The 17,870-nt window shown below is 35.3% G+C and overlaps 1 protein-coding gene across 1 annotated transcript in view; it reads left to right on the forward strand.

Moving 5' to 3' along the window:
• The first annotated feature begins 3,220 nt into the window (after window positions 1-3,220).
• The window catches only part of SGCG (sarcoglycan gamma), a 50,780-nt gene continuing 36,130 nt past the window's right edge, over window positions 3,221-17,870 (forward strand). Inside the window, exons 1-2 of the mRNA XM_062514665.1 lie at window positions 3,221-3,415; window positions 15,783-15,884. Of these exons, the coding sequence (XP_062370649.1) occupies window positions 3,221-3,415; window positions 15,783-15,884 (297 nt within the window). The remainder of the gene's footprint in view (window positions 3,416-15,782; window positions 15,885-17,870) is intronic.

The raw sequence follows: 17,870 nt of genomic DNA on the forward strand, positions 1-17,870 counted from the left end.
CTTGAATCTTGGCAGACTTTACAAAACTTCACAACCATGAGGTCTGCCTATCTAAGGCTTTGCTTTCAGCCCACCTTTCTAAAACATGCCAGAATTATAAAAAGATTTCTCTGGGTTCTCCAGACAGGTCTGAGATTATTTTCCTATGTAATTTCAGCTTGTGAACATACAAGTCAGTAATATGGAAAGTTGATGCTCCCAAAAGAAACAGTCCAACAGTATCAGTTCTGAAAGGATTTCAGCTGTAATAGTTGGACACTAATTCTCTTAAAAATCATGAAATATTATGTTAGTTAGAAAAACTTAATCCTTCTCAAAGCATTCGGTTGTCTAGGCCATCACTGCCTGTTTACTATGACCAAAGCAATTTTTGGCAGTATTAATAATGCTCAGAAACAGCAGAACTGTTTTCTGTCAGGAAAAAATAATTCATGCAGGGAACAATGTTGTGCTGGGAGATGTCCCCTGGGGAATTTCTGCAGGGCTGAAAACAATCACAAAACTCATAGGCTTTTTGCTGAAATGCATAATGGATTTTGACCTCACCTCATTAAACAGCAGTACATAATACATTATGTATAAAACCCTCAACTCACAAAATAAACATTTTGCAACAGGGTAAAAATGGAACAGAGGAGAGGAACATGAAATAGAAAAATCCTATCTTGTTAAATTACATGCTTTTGGAAATCATTCTAATTGAAATGTCTACAACATATAGGCATACATGTATGAGAAAAACATCCCAGGCTCTCTTCCTTTCTCTTTTGATGAAGAGAAGGTATGTTCATTGGATGTCTAAAGTTCACATCTAACATAAGTCAGATAAATAATTCCCAGCAGGGAGACCTATCTCCATTAACCATAAAGGGAGTCCAGGTTGACTGGCTCAGATATTCAGAGCTAAATTGTTCGTATCTAACATTGTGAGATGAATTCCAACCTCAGAGACCACTCTAATGAGGCTGCATAAGAACATGAAGATATGACAGTTAATTAATTCTGTGGCAAATGGTCTCTACTGCAGAATTTACTTTGCGGGTGTAGGGAACAGCAACACAAGGAACAGGCAAAGCAGTCTGCCCTGTGAAAGGGGAGTGGAAGAGATGCAAACAAATTCACATGTGGGTACTCACCACAGAGAAACTGGCAACACCCCACCGCTCACCTGTGTCCAGCAGGACCAGAAGGGATCCACTCTCTTCTCCACCACCCCCTGCACCCCCTGAGGTTGTGTAGGATGACCTCAGAGTCCTATCCATGCCTCTCCTGGATACTGCAAATACTAACCATGTCCTGGCCAGAGCCAGGACATAGCTGTACTACTCATGGGCAAGAACTGCACAGCTTATTTCTCAAAGGTCGCCTCTGGTTGTTACCTGATAAGAGTTACTGTATCCTGTTCTGTACCTTATGTGTGGAAAAGAAATCTGTGTGGAAGTAAGGGTAAAGGTTTGTATAAGCATCTTATGGAGCCCCATTGTATGCATAAATGTCCCAGTATCTCATGGCAGTGCACAGTAACAGAGATTTCAGATAAGGGGCAACCTCTGTGTGAGTAATGTGCTTTACTACACAATAATTAGTAGAAAACAGGATAAAATAGTATCAATGTATCAAAACAGCATTCTGTAATCAGTACTGTGTGCTTGAGTATTACATGGAGCTAAAATACATGATCTGATATTTTTAAACAAGCACAGTTTATGTGGTGAATATTAAATAACATTTTGTAAATCTTGTAAATAATTTTTCACTGATATTAAGCCAAGTTATTTCAGAATCTATTAATTCCTCAGTAATAAATTGTTATACTATTTTCAGCAATGAAAATATTTATATACATACTCTGTGAGCAACTGAGAATGATAGTGGGAAAAAAATTATAGTATTATGCCATAATGTCTGTAAGCAAAGTTACATTATGAACTGTGAATTATTTGGTCTAATTTTTGGATATAAATAAACAAGAAATATTTTTTTTTGTAGAAGTGAGGAAATGAATACTGCATATATACAAAGGGCTAATGCATGGGCTTTTGTTCAATTGTAAACCAATATGGCATTCTCTGTCTTGCTAGGAAGCTACAGGAACAAAAGATGACATCTTTAGAAAGATGAGAGTTAGAACTGAGAGCCATAAGCATGTTACAGACACAGGATGGCTCTGCAGGAAACTTGAACAGAAGCAATGATGTCATTTGATCATGTTTTGAAAGCTGTGTGAGCAGAGCATGGCGATCTCATTGATAGGAGGAAATTCAGAATTGAGAGCAGACCTTGTGTGAAACCTTTCTGAAGGCACTCTCATTTGGGAGCATTATATTATAGGAAAGTGGAACAGTTTTTGGGTGTAAGATGGCCTGTGGCCATGCCTGGCTCATGGGAATGGCTTGAATTTACAATACCTGTTTTGTTTCTGACATCTATGGTTGGGGTTTTTTTGCTTTATCTCAGTATAAATGAGACAGATATTGATTGCCCACTGTTGTTCTTGATAAGCAGCTTCAGCTGCTGAGCTTTTATTCTTTTGGCCAAAATTGTAAACTTTAATGAATGGTTTGAATTGTTGGTGATTTCTGTGCTGTAAAAGTGGAAGATAGTGACTATTCTCATGTTTTAAGGAAGTGCAACCTTGTAAGATTCCTTTAAATTCAAACAATGCTTCTTTAAGAACTGTAGTATGAAGTGAAGGTGTTTAAACCCAGTAGGCAATGTTTCTAATGTTGATATATCTTTAAAATGAATATCTGTTGAATTGAGAAATCATTATTTCATGTACTTCATAAAGAATAATTTCATTTCTTTATATACATATTCTGAAGCCTAATATATATTGGCATTCCAACTGATGCACACTTGTGAGCTGTAGATTATGATATGATTTCATGAAATATTTTATGATGGGAGAAATAGAATATTATGACAAATGGGAGGAAGGTTTTACCATTCTTTATAGGATGAAATAAATTTAAGCCTCCTGAAAACAGCAGTTAATGCAGCTCATATATTAAAAGGTCACATTGTGTGTATCAAAAACTAAGATGTAAGTTGAATGGGGCATGATGAAAATGCTTTCCAGGTAAAACTTTATAAGAGTTTCTGGTTCCAAGCTATTACAATTATATCTTCATATTTTCCTTGGAGTTGTATATAAATATTGTCACTTAAATTAAGCAACTAAGCAGTTCCCTTTCTCTTTTTTTCCTCTTCATAGCAGATGGTACGTGAACAATACACGACAACAACACCAGGCACGAGCCTAGAAAGGCCGAAGAATGAATATAACTACAAAATTGGAATTTATGGCTGGAGAAAGCGTTGTCTCTACCTGTTTGTTCTCCTCCTGCTTATCATCCTAGTTGTGAATTTTTCTTTGACAATTTGGATTCTTAAAGTGATGTGGTTTTCCCCAGTAAGTGTCTTCTTTAATTTTCCATTTTTGTCTTATCTTCCCTGCCTCAGCACTTCACTTAATTTGTATGTACACCAGCTTCTCTGTAGGTAATGGATGATTCTTTTTCCTTTCTTCTCAACTGTGATTTGTACTTTGGCTGAAAGTTGTTAGAAAAATATCTTTGAATCTACTTCCTCATATGTGATTTCTGTATTAGTAATAGTTTTTGAAATACTGAGGTTGTTGATGTTTTAGATTGCAGTGAATTCTAACCAATCTATGAGAATGTTTTTTATCGTTGTCTCATAATCTCTGTTTAGTTGATATTTTATAAGTGTGTTTGCTGTAATTTTATCTCATACAGAATTCCTTAGTTAAAATATTGCTGACAGTTTCTGTGGTTTTTTAGTTTCTTACTCATATTTGCCAGCATCTAAAATTTAACAATGTATTTGCGCAATTAATTACAGCTCAGAGGTAATTATCACTACTTCATGCTTGAATCTAAGCAGCTATATAATTCAGAAGTAAATTTAATAGTTTTCCGCTGTCATATATATTTTAATATTTATAATGTAATTTTGCATGTAGTAGATTAAAGGGTAAGTTTCAGAAGTCTGCAAGATACAACTTTAGTCAGAATGCAATAAAATGCATCAGTGAATATTGAAGCGAAGCTAATTTGCTCCTAACATGCAGCTGTGATACACAGATGATTTGAATAGACTTGTTACAAGAACAAAAATAATAATAAATTTCTACAGCTCTGCCCTAGCTACTGAAGAAAGTTGCTGTTATCTATTGTTATTACGCCTCTGTCACTAAGTGAAGAACTCTTTATCTTAATATAAATATTTCTATACTCACTAAAAAGATTGTATGTTAATTTTAAGTCCTACTTACTAATACAGATTTTAGTGCTTGAATTCCTGTGAAGGGTCTTCCCCTACATGAATTCTTTACAGCACTGGTACTGTCATATAGATTGCAGTGCAAAACGTCTTAGATCACATGTAATTTTTCTCTTATGCAACTCACATGAAAGATATGCTTTTAGTGCCTACATGTCATAAATCACAGAGAACATGAAAAACATATAATTGTTTTCTGGGTGTCTCAGGATTTTATTTTTAAGGACTTTTAAAAAATATTTTATGTTGATCTGATTTCTACTTATGAGCCTGGGTATTTCTTGTCTGATACCAGTGAGGACTAAAAAAAATAACTTTAGAAAGTCTACTTTTAGGAATGGCTATCTCCTTGTAGTTCCTGTGTGGCAGACACCAAATGTCTTGATCTGCTGAAGGGACAGTGTCCTTCTGCTTTTGCAACAAGAGCAGTGTTGGCAACAGCTCTAGCAGTGCAGGTTTCCGTCTTTTCACAGAGTCGGCTGTGAATTCCTAATTCTGTGTTAAAGAATCTGTGTGCCGGGCAGACCCAATTGGATAGTGATTAACTGTAATGTTTTCATTAATTTGGATAATTTTAGGGAAATACTGAAATTCAGATAAATATCACTGTAAATGCATTTGTGCAGAGTGCCCATGTATGTCACAATCCTCAGCAAAAGTATACGTGACGTCGTCAAGAAGAGAGAACTTTTTTTACTGGATGTTGTTTTAACAGACTACTATCTCTCAAGAAGTAACTCTGAGGTTACCAGAAATATCACACAGAGAATCACAGAGAAGCACCACTAACCACTGAGTCAGAGAAAGATGTTTAGTGCACATTCAAAGTCTGGAAGTATAATTGAAGCTTCACTGTCCTTTCCTCTGTCTAAGGAAAAACCAATTGTGAAGAACTAGTGTAACAGTCATAAGAAATTTTTAATGCTATCATAAAACATTAAGCAATTATGCCTCCAAGTATTTTGCTACTGTTTGAAAAGAGAGGTATCAATATAGTGTCAGAATTAGATTTTTATGATTCATGAGTTCCAAGCTTGACAAGTATTTTCTGTTTGGGAAATGAGTTGATCCATGTATATCACACTTACCCAATTAGGCATTCCCATGACTGGGAAGAGTTTAAAAGTAATTGTGAAATATTATCCTATGCAATCATCAGTTATTTAGCAAATATTAATCTGTCAACTGTGATAATGCTTATATTTATTAATTGTAGTCTAGGTATATTGTGTCCAGTTTATATGACTTATGTTTAATACTCACAATAGATATTGTATTTCTAGCTAATACTTTAAAAACATTTAAAAATACATTTAAAAACTAAAAAAATAATTAAGATCACTTAATATCACTCTTGACAATATTTAAATATTGATAGCTAATAATATATTAACAGGTTTTTTCTCTGTAAAATAATACAAGAAGCAAGTTGTGTTCTCACTAAGGTTGCTAAACATACTTGGAAAAAAAAGGTTGCAAACATTTTAAAATATATTTTTACAGTAGAGTCCTGAAGTGGGTTTATGCTGAAGGAAAACTTTAAACATGACATGACAACATATAATTTTATTAGGAAAAGTTTTTCAGTAATAAGGGAGTTGGTGCTTTAGTGATTGGTCAACATGGTTCTACAGCACAGCCCTTTCATAAGCCCACTCAGAGCTAAAAAATTGGTTATTTAGACATCAAAGTTTCTTTTGTTGTATAAGTGTTCTCTTTTTCTATAAAGCATCCTTGACTCTTTCATTAACCAATAACTTGCAGTATACAAAAATCACATTCTACCTCTGTTCAGACATCCAAATTAAAATAATAATTAAATTATGAACAGAGTTTGAAGAGGCTCTGGCATTGAATTAATCCATGCACACATGTCTTGCCTTAACCCCCATAAAACCAGACCATGTGATAAGTGCTCACAAAGAAGCTAAGCTGATAAAGGAGAACATGAACCAGACATGGATATGCTGCAAGATGAATAGATTTTGATCTCCTTGTAAGAATGTGGAATGATGAAAGACAGAAACTTTTCTAAGCTGTATTGTTTGAGAGGCCTTCAGCATCAAATGTAGATTACTAAATTGAACAGAATTTCATTGTTTCATTTCATTTCATTTCAGCTAGACTAAAAGAACAACGTGAAAAGAGAATATATCCCTTTTTTCATGCTGCTCCAATTAAAAAACATGTGGGCATCTCCAAATTGTGCACATTAATTCAAAGGTATCAGCTGTGTCTCATTCCATTTTTTTCCCTTTTCTCTCTTGGAGTTCAGAGGGACAGGGTCTCAAGTTTTTTTGTGGGGATGAGCAAAGAAACCTGTGAATTCATTATATTCAGCTGTTTCAGAGAAGGCATTCAAATAATTATACCTTGAGCTTGGTGAACAAGGTGAAATAGAGTAATTTAAAAACTAGCATTATTTCTGCACAAAAATCAGTTTGAAAAAAGGTTGGATTTTTTCCCCTTGGACAACATATCACTTTTTTGCATATAATGGAAATTTCAAATTCTCTTTTTAACATAATGAGGTTTTCTGAGCACTAAAGGGAACTGCTAGTTTTAAGATCTAGAAAACTAAGAGTCTTGAGGTATTTGGGGCTACAAGGATCAGAAGTCCTGTGGGCAATTCTGAAAGGTCCAGTAGGTCTGAAAGAGGGGAAACTTCGATGTCTCTGATACATGCTGGAAGACAAGCATGGCAGGATGGAAGCAGTGAAGATTTCTAGAGGTGTCAGCAACAGGTTCTGGAGAGTCCAACTGAAGGTGGCACACAGCTGGATCTGCAACTCACAGGATCCCATGGGAGCCAGATCTGAAGGGTGAAGTTACCCAGAAAAGCTTGATCAAGTTTAAGGACTATATCCTCCAAATGCAGGAATGATCAGTCCTGATACTCAGGAAGATAAATATCCTGGCTTAGCTAGGCAGGTTACTTGTGATGGAGCCTCAATGAAAAAGCAACATAGAAGAGTTGGAAGCAGATAAAGGCTACAAAGAAGAAATTTCAAAGCAGTGTCCCGGCCAGGAAATGTGTCAGGCTTTCTGTGTCAGGAATGCCAAAGCTCTGATTCACTTAAGAATTACAAAGGGCAAATGGCAACGAGATGGTGTGCATCCATTGGTGCAGAGACAACTGATTCTCTTGCAGAGTCACCTTCTGCAATGTTTGAAAGGCTTTGGAGATTGGGGAGATCCTTGATTTGGATTTTCCCCCTTGACCAGGAGAATTCGAGTGTTGCACTTGTCTTTAAAAAAGGGGCCATGGGTTTATTTACCAAGGGTGAATTATGCCTGACCAATCTGATTGCCATTTTATGATTAAATGTCTGCAAGGAATTACAGATGATGGGAGGACACAAAATATCATTTACCTTGACTTCAGCAAGGCTTCTCACTCTCTCCCACTATATTCTTTTACCTGTAAATTAGGATATTACAGCCATGAAGAGTGGACAAACAGATAAATATAAAAAGTAAACTGCCTGGGTAGTCAGGCTCAGAAGGTAGATACTAATGTGTTGTGGTCTGCATGGAGGGCAGTAATAAACATTGCAGTTGTGTTATCCTGGGTCTTGTCCTTTTCAAAAACTTAATCAACGACTTGGAGGAGGTGACAGAATGCTTGCTCACTAAATTAGGGTTATACCAGCTGAGGGGGGGGGGTGCCATTCAGTACTTCCAAGACTCAGGCTGGAGGTCACATTAGCTCTAGTCCAAGATTGTCATGCTAAAACTCAGGCGTGAAAAATGCCCCTGATCAGGTAATTACCATTCCTGATTCTCTAGCAAATCTTTTTCAGAAACCCCTCATTAATTCAGCATTATTTAGGTTCTGCCATATTATCATAACACCAGGAACAGTTTTGTGCCAAAGATAATTTCTAATTTTTTTTTTACCTCTGATGAAGAAACCCATGTTTTCCATGGATTTGAGTGGATGCCCCAGCTATCATGGTCTCCTGGAATAAGAAGGGAAATTGCACTGTATTTCATTTTGATAAGGACAGATAGTAATGCAACTGCAGTGTTCACCAGGATATCTAGTTGCCTTTCTTCAGTGTGGAGTTTCCTCTGACAAACATTTTTAAGCACAGTGTAAGAGAAGTAGACAGGTCTTTATAGTTTTAGATGTACTGTTAGACAAACATAATTCATATCTGCGTTCAATCTCAAGTTCTCTTGCCATCTATATCAAATTTTACTTGGGTTTGAGTCTAACAAGAAGAAAATCAAGGCCTAATACTAAGCCTTAGAATAGCCCCCAGGTCACCTTATCATGACAGGGAATAACTTGGTCTGTGGAGAGCAGTGTCCAATGTCCAGTCCAACAATCCATATCCTAAGCATGGTTCTTCTTAAGAGCAGGACAAATATTTAGCCTGCTCTTGTGCCTGCACCTCAGCTGGACATAGAGACAAAGGCAATGAGAAACGGACACTGCAGTGGTTTCTGCACACTTAAAATAGATTGTGGACTTTTGCTTTCCCAATTATTCACATAAATTTCTGGCAGTGGGATAAATAGGGCAATTGCCACAGCTGTAGAAAAACATAGAGTTTTCTAGATATTATTGACAAGTGTTTTCTTCTTTTGGCCTACTTTTACTAAGGGAGTACTCTTCCCATGTAGCCATTCCCAGAAACTTTTATCACAGACATAGCACCCTTCTAAACTTCTGCAGTTCCCATTAAAAATGAATATAGGCGAAGTATTAAAAATTATTTTTTACTTCTTTTTCAAAGTTTTCTCTAAGGAAATAGTAATTTGTTGATAGTTCATTTAATAAGATATGTTGAAAAGCCGACTATATATAATCTTGCTATATATACATATTAGCTGGCTGATAATGGTAACAGTCTAAATCTATAAATACAATATGTATTTTGAAATTTAAAAACTGATTTTAATGTAATAGAATACTTGTGTAAACAACCATTTAAGCACTTGATAAACTCAGGCACTGAAGATGGAGGGAATTACTTAAGGAAATATAGAAATATGAAACTTGGAACGCAATGAATTAAGAAAGCAAAATTTTAACAGAAAATCAGTTAACGCTTTCTGACAGTGAGACTTAATAGACTGTGTAATAGCATGCCTTATTTAATTGGAGATGTTCAATCATTTGAAACACCTAAAACCAGAACAGACAGCGATGAAAATGTACAGTAAAGAACACTTACAGTAAGTTCTCCTTCACTAAAGACATCCATTAGTGAACTTGTACAGCCTTTCCATGCATTTTGTGATTAACAGTGGGTGCTCCATGAAATTAGTTGCCATTTTGAGAATGTTGCATAACCTTAATACTCAAATTAAGTAAATTATTGCATTTTTCACCAATTCTCATCTAAATTTTCATGTCAGAACATGAACATTCCATAGTTTCTATTTCTGAATAATCCAAAACATCTGTATTTTGTAACTTTTCTATTAAGTACAATTTGCCTCCAATCAGGCTACAGTCATTCCCATTGTCTCAGACAAATATTTAAATATTTTATGCAAAAAGTAATAATTTAATAGAAAGATTTTGAGATTCGTACTGCAGAAAGCTTTTGCCAAAGAAAGACTTTTCAGTAGTGATACATATTTTCATTTAAATACATTTTCTTAAAACATTTGATTATTCAAAATTATATTATTAATTAAATAATGTGGGTGTAAAAGGGTGTGGAGGAACACTTGTTTTAAGTGGACTGTTGGAATAATCTATAATATTAATAAAGAGTTATAAAAATCTGAGTATAGTGAGATTAGAGTATACATGCAAGTTTAAGAACTGGATTTAAGAAAACCCTTTTGACAAGCTTTAAAAAGCAAAGGAAAATATTTAATTCCATTTCTTTAGCTAAGTTGGATAATTACAGAGGATAATAAAATAAAATTAATTACCCAACTTACAAAAACCTAATTCCTGAATAAATACATGTAGCAGTGGGAGTAGCAGCCTATTTCTTCAGTCTGTTTTTCTAACACGGGAGGTGTAATGCCAGATGTAATGGTATTTTTTTTAGTACCTGCACAGTACAGAACCAAAGACAGAATTTGGTCCTTGCTGAACAAGGAAATGAAGCTAAAACTGAACCTCTTTTGAGAATATGTTATTTCCTATTGAGTAACACCTGTTTTAATTAATACTTTAAGTAAAGAAGTTTATTATTCTGTATATCTGGACAAAGATAAACTGAAAATATCTTGAAAGTATGCATCTTAAATATGAATCCTATTTTATGAAAGAAATGTTATAAAAATAAGCAAACGTCTGTGTTTTGTTAATTTGCGTAATTCATAGCTGTTGTCTTACAAATCTGTTGAATTCAAAGTGGCCATCTACTTTTCTAAATCTCAAAATATTATCTACCCAATTTTCAGTCTTGTCTGCAGTAGCATTTTGGTTTCTATCCAGCCCTGAGCCAGGTGCAACTAACTTCTCTTCCAGGAGTGCTTGCTGTTGCCAAGGGCTCTGATTTGACCCATGTCTTTGACTGAGATGACTCCACTGTCATATAAGCAGATGAGTCAGATAACCTCTGTCTGAGCCCAGCAAATAGAGTCCTTGCAACTGAAAATGAGACGAGGCATCAGTAATGTTATTATACCAAGCACGTACTTAGCTCCAGAATTGATATTGTAAGTCAAACAGAGAGTTTCATCAGATTCATTACCAGTCCTGTTTTGCTGATTGGTCTTTAACAATCTCTACCCACGGTCCTATTATCTCAATGAAACAGTACACTCTTGTTTGCAAAGCAAGTTCTCTAAATAGTAATTGCTGCAGGAAGTGCTGCAGTGCAAGCTGGATCTATAAAGCCATTAATTGAAGTAGCTTTGGGGCACAGCAAGTGATGTCTTGGTCTGAACTTGCCAAGGTCTTTCTCTGATCTGGCCTAGAAGGAGGATGTAAGGATCCTACAGGAAAGAAAGGGATTTAACTGAGTGGAAATGCTGCATCCTTTCCACTCTGGAGTTAATACCATTACTGGTTTCATTCAGCCATTACAGCATGTGTGGACTTTTTAATATATGCAAAAATTGAATATTCAAGGAGCAGATACTGCAAATCAAACATGCTTTTAACTCCTGAGACAGAAGCTACTTGATTTGAATTGAATGTATGTTAAAACTAATATTGGAATCAACTTTGAGAATTTTTTTGTCTAACCATGCTAACACATGGGTCAGCCTGTCTTTCCAGCATTTGATCTCTCCCCAAAAGGAGAAAATACACATCTTCCCTTGCAGCTATTAGCTGATACACAGAGCAGAAGTTCAATTTCTCTTATTCAGAGGAGTTTGAGGGACTGCCTTTGAGTCTAATGCTAAGAAGGTGCAGAAACAGTGATGATGTGGTATAACATATGATTGACCAAATATAGTGAGCCAATGTGTATCAGTTTCAGTGTTGGTAGGAAAATAAAGTTATAATTGTTGATTGAATTTAGGTGACTAGAAACACTCAATTTTAAACGGAATGATTGTTCCCAATGCGTCAGGCTTATTTTTATGGGACACATGCCTACAGCAGCAGACCTGCATTGTCATATTCCTGGGAGGTAAATCCCAAATAAATGACCTGATCGTCTTTTGCTTCCATATGCCATAGGCAGCATGAGGCTCAGCTACCTGAGAGCAGCCACTGCGAGTACAAAAGCCCTAGAGCTGCATCTGCTTGTCTTCTACTCCTAGAAGTCTGGAGTCTGTGTTTAGAGTCTAAGAGAATGATAACACATCCAACATGGTCCTCCCATCCAGATGTTTCACAATACAGTGCATCTTACCTAGGATTCTGCAGTGTTGGATACTCATTTCAGCTGGTTTGGAGTATCCCTATGTAGATAATTCACTGAAAAGCTAGATGTCAAATTTCCTTTAGACTAAGACTTCTCAATCAAGGAGTCTTTTGATGAGCTTTTATGAGAATTCAGGGATGGATATTTTTTTTGGTAGAAGGCTTTGTCTCTTTTCTCCAAGCACTTACCTGCTTGGGAGCATTTTTCAAATTATGAAAAAATGCTTCTACTGTAGTTGAAGATATTTGGTTGCTGCAGTTAGAGTAAGTCAGTTCTGAAATGAAAACTGGTCACACCTTTGTGAACACTAATGCTAAGTTGCATCTTTGGTGCATAAGACTTCGGCAGCTGCCAGCAGTTTCCACGCTAGTCAACTCCTTGCAGCAATAAAACCTGATTGCTGTCTACAGAGATGTCATTTCATCCTTCCGTGCAGTACAGCTGCCTACCTGCCTCACTGAGGGCTTTGAGTAATTACAAAATGTGAGTCTCAGCTATATCTGTATGTACAACAGTGTGTTACAGCTCAGGGCCAGCAAACTCAAGCAATGAGAGTCACCAGCATCAGGATAACCAGAATCCAGACTTTCCATATATCTCCTGTGTTTGATGAAGCACTTTTTTTTTCTTCACCCTGAGCAACGGCTTACTGTACAACTGCATCAAAGTCCATATCTAATTGATATTGTGTCCTTTTTCTCAAGTCAGTAGAAATATTTTTATTCAGTTATTTGAATAAGAACAGAATCAAATCCTTGAAACAGAAAGCATCAAGTTTGTTCATCACTGAGGAAGCCTCAATACTCAGTAAATAGCAATTGGTAATGTAAGAAGCAGAGTGGTTGTTGAGAGAATATTATGTGTAAGTATGCTCTTTCATGGAACTTAGCATTGGATCTTAGTGCATTGGGGTTGTTGTTTAGTCTTAATCCCTCTCTTTTATATTCTGTGTAACTTCAATTTGCCAGTTTTAGAAGGGGCATAATAGAAATCCCCTATCTCACTGTACTGTATAATTCGGTACTTTTACAATATTAAGATGCTCAAATATTGTGGTACTTGGATCATAATAATTGTTTGCAGTCACAAAGGTAATAGAAATGAGTATCATTATATACAATCCACATTTTTATTGTTTGCATGCATGTTACAAAGTTTATGTTAGTCTTCAGATTGTCATTTGTGCACATAACCCAAATCTAAATTTCCCTGGGTTTGCACTTCCCAAGTAGTCAATGAGAATGGATAATGAGGCTGTTAGGCAAATATGTGACAATGTGAGCTTTGTGTCAATGCTTAAATTAAATATCTTACGAAGAAAATGTGGCATAGTGGAGGACATACTTATACAAAGTAATCCTGAGGGATATGACTGGATTTACTGAAAAAGTGGGAACTTTTAGATAAGTTGAAAGTATTGAGTTTTGTCATGTGCCATACTGTTCTTTATGTCAAAGACATTTCTTTGTCTATATAGCATTTTCACAATAATAATTGCTAGGAAACCTGAATCCTTTAGAAAGAGAGTGCTGAGTAAATCGCATAATTTTTTTTTCCACGTGACCTTTTTTCTTTTTTTTTTTTTTTTTTGGTCTCTACTAAAAATTTCTTCCAGCCAAAGGCAATCTGCTTCAGACCAAAATTAATTGCTACTTCTTCCTCTGCCTTCTTAAATTTCAGATTTGTAAATGTCATTTTTTTGTACTTAGTCTATAATATGCTACTTATTTATCTCTTTATATTCCATAAAAATATGCAATCTCTGTTTAAACCTGATACCTAATATAAACTACTTTCACTTGATGGGAAAAGGTATGAACTCAGAGCAAATAATCAGACCATAAATTTGCTTAATAAGAGGAGATACTTGGTGGTATTTCTTTAGAATATCCTGATATTTCACATCAGTTTTTTCAAGTGTTTCTCTTAAAACCTGCGTGTCTTTGTAATGTTGGAGTATTGCAGGTTAGAAAAAAAATGTCCATAGTCTTCACTAGAAAAACATACTTCTAAATCAGTCAGTGCTGGCTAGGAATTGTCATTATAAAAGCTCATTTTAGGTATTATTTCAGTTTTGCCTTATGGGTTGTATCAGTATATACTGGGTACTTTTTGAAAGCTTTGCAATGGTCTAGTATTTGGAAACCATATCTGTTTTCACTGAGAAAAGCCACTACTTTATATATTTCAAAACAGTAAAATATTTGACCCTGAAAAACAGGTTCCATAAATAGCTGTTCTTAATGCCTCTTTGCTGAAGCAGATCTTGCTGAGGAAGAGTCATGGTTGTACTCTCCAGTGGAGTGAATGAACATTTCTCACCTTATGGAATTTAAGCAAAACTTGTTTCTCTGTCTCCTTTCAGGCCTGCTAAAATACAGCTATGATTTTTCATGGAAGGCTGGTTGGATATGTTACTTAGCATTGCATGTATACATATATAATCTGATTAGTCAGAACATACATTTGAAAGCAATTACCATCTCTTCAAGTATAACTTTTAGCTGTGGCAAGCATAATCCATTAGATTATGAACAATTTATTGGTGTCTAATCGGTGTTATGTGTCTCTTCTGCTTACATGGAGAACTACCTAAAAACTGTTTGGAGTGGAAATACTTTTCTGGGTGTATTGCTTTATATTTAGCCCTCCCCTCTGTTCCTTGTAGTTTGCAGCAGTTGTCTTGAAATATTTTCATTTGGCCAAGCTGGAAGTCTGTTTTGGTGGGGGTTTTTTGGGGGTTTGTTTTGGTTTTGGTTTTTTTTGTTTGTTTGGGGTTTTTGTTTGTTTGTTTGTTTTGGGTTTTTTGGGGTTTTTTTTTTGTTTTTTTTGCCAGTATTCTGTCACTCTTTGTGTCAGGGAAAGGGGTGAATCCTTTACAAATTAGCTGAATACCTGTGAAATACCTTGCAACTGAAGCCTGCATTTCTTCAGATGTACTTACTGAAGTAAATCCTCACTCATTTTCCACATTATCAATTCTGTGATAATGATGAAAGGAAGTAAAAAGAAAGAAAGGAGTTATCAGCTGGAAAGAATAATTGGGCTGAAAGCAGGAGGGAAGGATGAAGAAAGGATGAGAAAACTGAAAAGCAGGTGATAGAGAAAAAGGTACATGATAATGAGATATAGAGCCTTGACCTACAATTAAAGGAGAAAAAAATCTAAACCAATGAATTAAAACTTAATTATAAAGAAGTAATTGCTGAAAATGAAAGCAAATAAAAATCCCTCTTTGCCTGTTTTATAGGCTTAAATTATTGATAGAATGAACCCTGAGATGTTAATGTAAGGTTTTTTATGTGTGTGCTCATATGTAAAAGTTTATTGTTCATTACATTTTTAGAAGGCAAGTACAAAATCTGTTTTAGCACAGCCAATACGAATGCACTTCTTTTTAATTTAATGACTAAAACTGGATTTCCACTCCACACCATGCTCCACCATAAAAAAAACAAACACCAAGTTTAGTAACTTCATGAAACTTGCAATTTCACACAGAAAATTACTCCTGTATAGAAATAAGGAATTCTCAGCATTTTAAATGCATTACTGTTTGTATATTTATCAGTAGACTTGAGGCAGGCAGCTCTTGAAAGTGTTTAATTCATGAAAAGAACACAAAATAAATACAGCAAGAATAGTAAATTTTGCATAATTCTCATATCTTCTCCTCAGACTGGAATGGGACACCTGCGTGTTACAAAAGAAGGCCTTCGACTGGAAGGGGAATCTGAATTCCTATTCCCTCTTTATGCCAAAGAAATCCATTCCAGAGTGGTAAGTGGGTAATCTTGTAATAATGCTAAATAAAATGAATGCACTTCTGAATAATTGAACTTTCCATGATTTATGTCATGGAAAAAAAATATATATGCATGTATATCTGTATACACACGTTTTTCTGCACACTTTACAAGGTCAGTGTTATGAAGCTTTGTCAGAATTAAAATTTATCTCTTAGGCATGTGATAAGCAGCTCAAACAGGAATTATAATTGTTATCATATGTAAGTAATGCTAAAACTTGAGGAGTGTGTGGAAAGGTTTTTAATTATTTTTACTGAGATTATTTTTAATGTAGGTTTCCCTGGGAAACTGTTTTGTTTATTCAACCACTGCAGAATAGTTTCATTATCTCTAAAATTAATGGATCCCAATGGAAAGTTATAGTTTCTCTAAAATATATATGTTTTTTCAAGGACAATGCTGTGAAATGTCCAGCATGTTTATATATTTATGTATATAAAATTTACAAGTCTAAATGGAAAGACTTAGTATTTAATCTAGTTCACCTAGACAGAAAAGTTTGTTGTTATTACTAGTGAGGTAAAAAAGGAATTCCATATTTGGTCAAATATTTATCAAAATTATTAACTTTAAAATGTCACCAAGAATGGGAAAGGAATGGAAGTTGTGGGTTTAGAAAAAGGAAGTGAGAAACTGATCTGGATTTTTTCCAGGGGGACTCTGAAACTTATTCCAGTGTTTTTTTTTGTAGAGAAATATCTGCTTCTGGCCAATAAAAAAAAAAATTCAGGACTGTTATCCATAGTCCAGTGTCTCACAAAATGAAGTTTTATGTTTTGTAAATATTATTGTCAATCAATGGAGCATTTCATTGAATTCCGTGACAGTAAAAGCCAAATATGGCTCTTACATAGGAAGAAATGGCCAGTCATGAGACTTTTCTGAACCTAGGAAAAAAGCTAGTGCTTATACTGCTATAGCAAGAGAAAATGTACATAAATTGATCAGAATGAGGTTCTTAACACGCTTGATTGCTAAAATTTAAGCAATGCAAACATATTTTACTTATATTGGGCTTTTCTTTTTCTCTATTTTTGCAACAAATATTTCCAGTTTCAGGAACAGCTCTTAATTAAGACACTGAAATTCCTTTACTGTATCTGTATTTCCATTCAGCTTCTTATGCTATATTCTTTTCTGCCTCACAGGCAGTGAGAAACTATTTATGTGCTTTGGTGAATTTCCCTTGAGGTTGTTTATCCAGTAAGACATGTAACTTTTTAAGACCAGCACAGCTAATGTTGAAGAACTCCCTCTAGTCCCAAAGATCGTTATGCAGTGTTAAGCTACCATCTCTTAATATTCCTTTCAGCTTTTTGTGCATTTAATACAAAGAAGAAAAAGAGGTGTGGCAGCATCTCATATAAAGTGAGCTGTCCAATGACCCATCACAGTTATTAGTAGCATGCATTAATTAGAGCCTTCAGGCTACTGCTTCTCTCTGCCTACTGACAAGTCATCAGTTTTTTGTTTGTATCCTTGCTTTTTTAAATATTTGAACTCTCTAAAGGCTTAGTTGCCTGCAGCTTGGTCTCCTGAGTTGCCATTTGTGTGTTTATTCTCTTAGTTACTTATTTGTTAAGCTTTCTTTTTCTAAGTTTGGGCCCCTCTCAGCTTTCAAAGAAGCTTTCTCCCTGGCCTTAATAGTTTTCTTCTTGTAATCTTCTAACAGATTTTCTCACCTGATGAGATCTCCAAAGTGCTAAGAAAATATGTAGAAGAAAATCTATGCACTTGCTCTGCATTCTCTGGAGCCTATTACAAGTTTATGCCTTCATTATGAGTCCAGCACAGAGCTGTGGGCAAGACCATTGCACCTTTGCTAAAGCTTCTTCATGGAAAGATAAAAGACAACCATTTTTAAATATATTACTAGATTTTAATTAGTCAAAACCACCTATGTGGCAGCAGCAGGTGTAGAGTACAATTTATTCACACTTTCATTTGATATCACAAA

Source organism: Cinclus cinclus, chromosome 2 (assembly GCF_963662255.1).
Source record: "Cinclus cinclus chromosome 2, bCinCin1.1, whole genome shotgun sequence".
Classification (NCBI taxonomy): domain Eukaryota; kingdom Metazoa; phylum Chordata; class Aves; order Passeriformes; family Cinclidae; genus Cinclus; species Cinclus cinclus.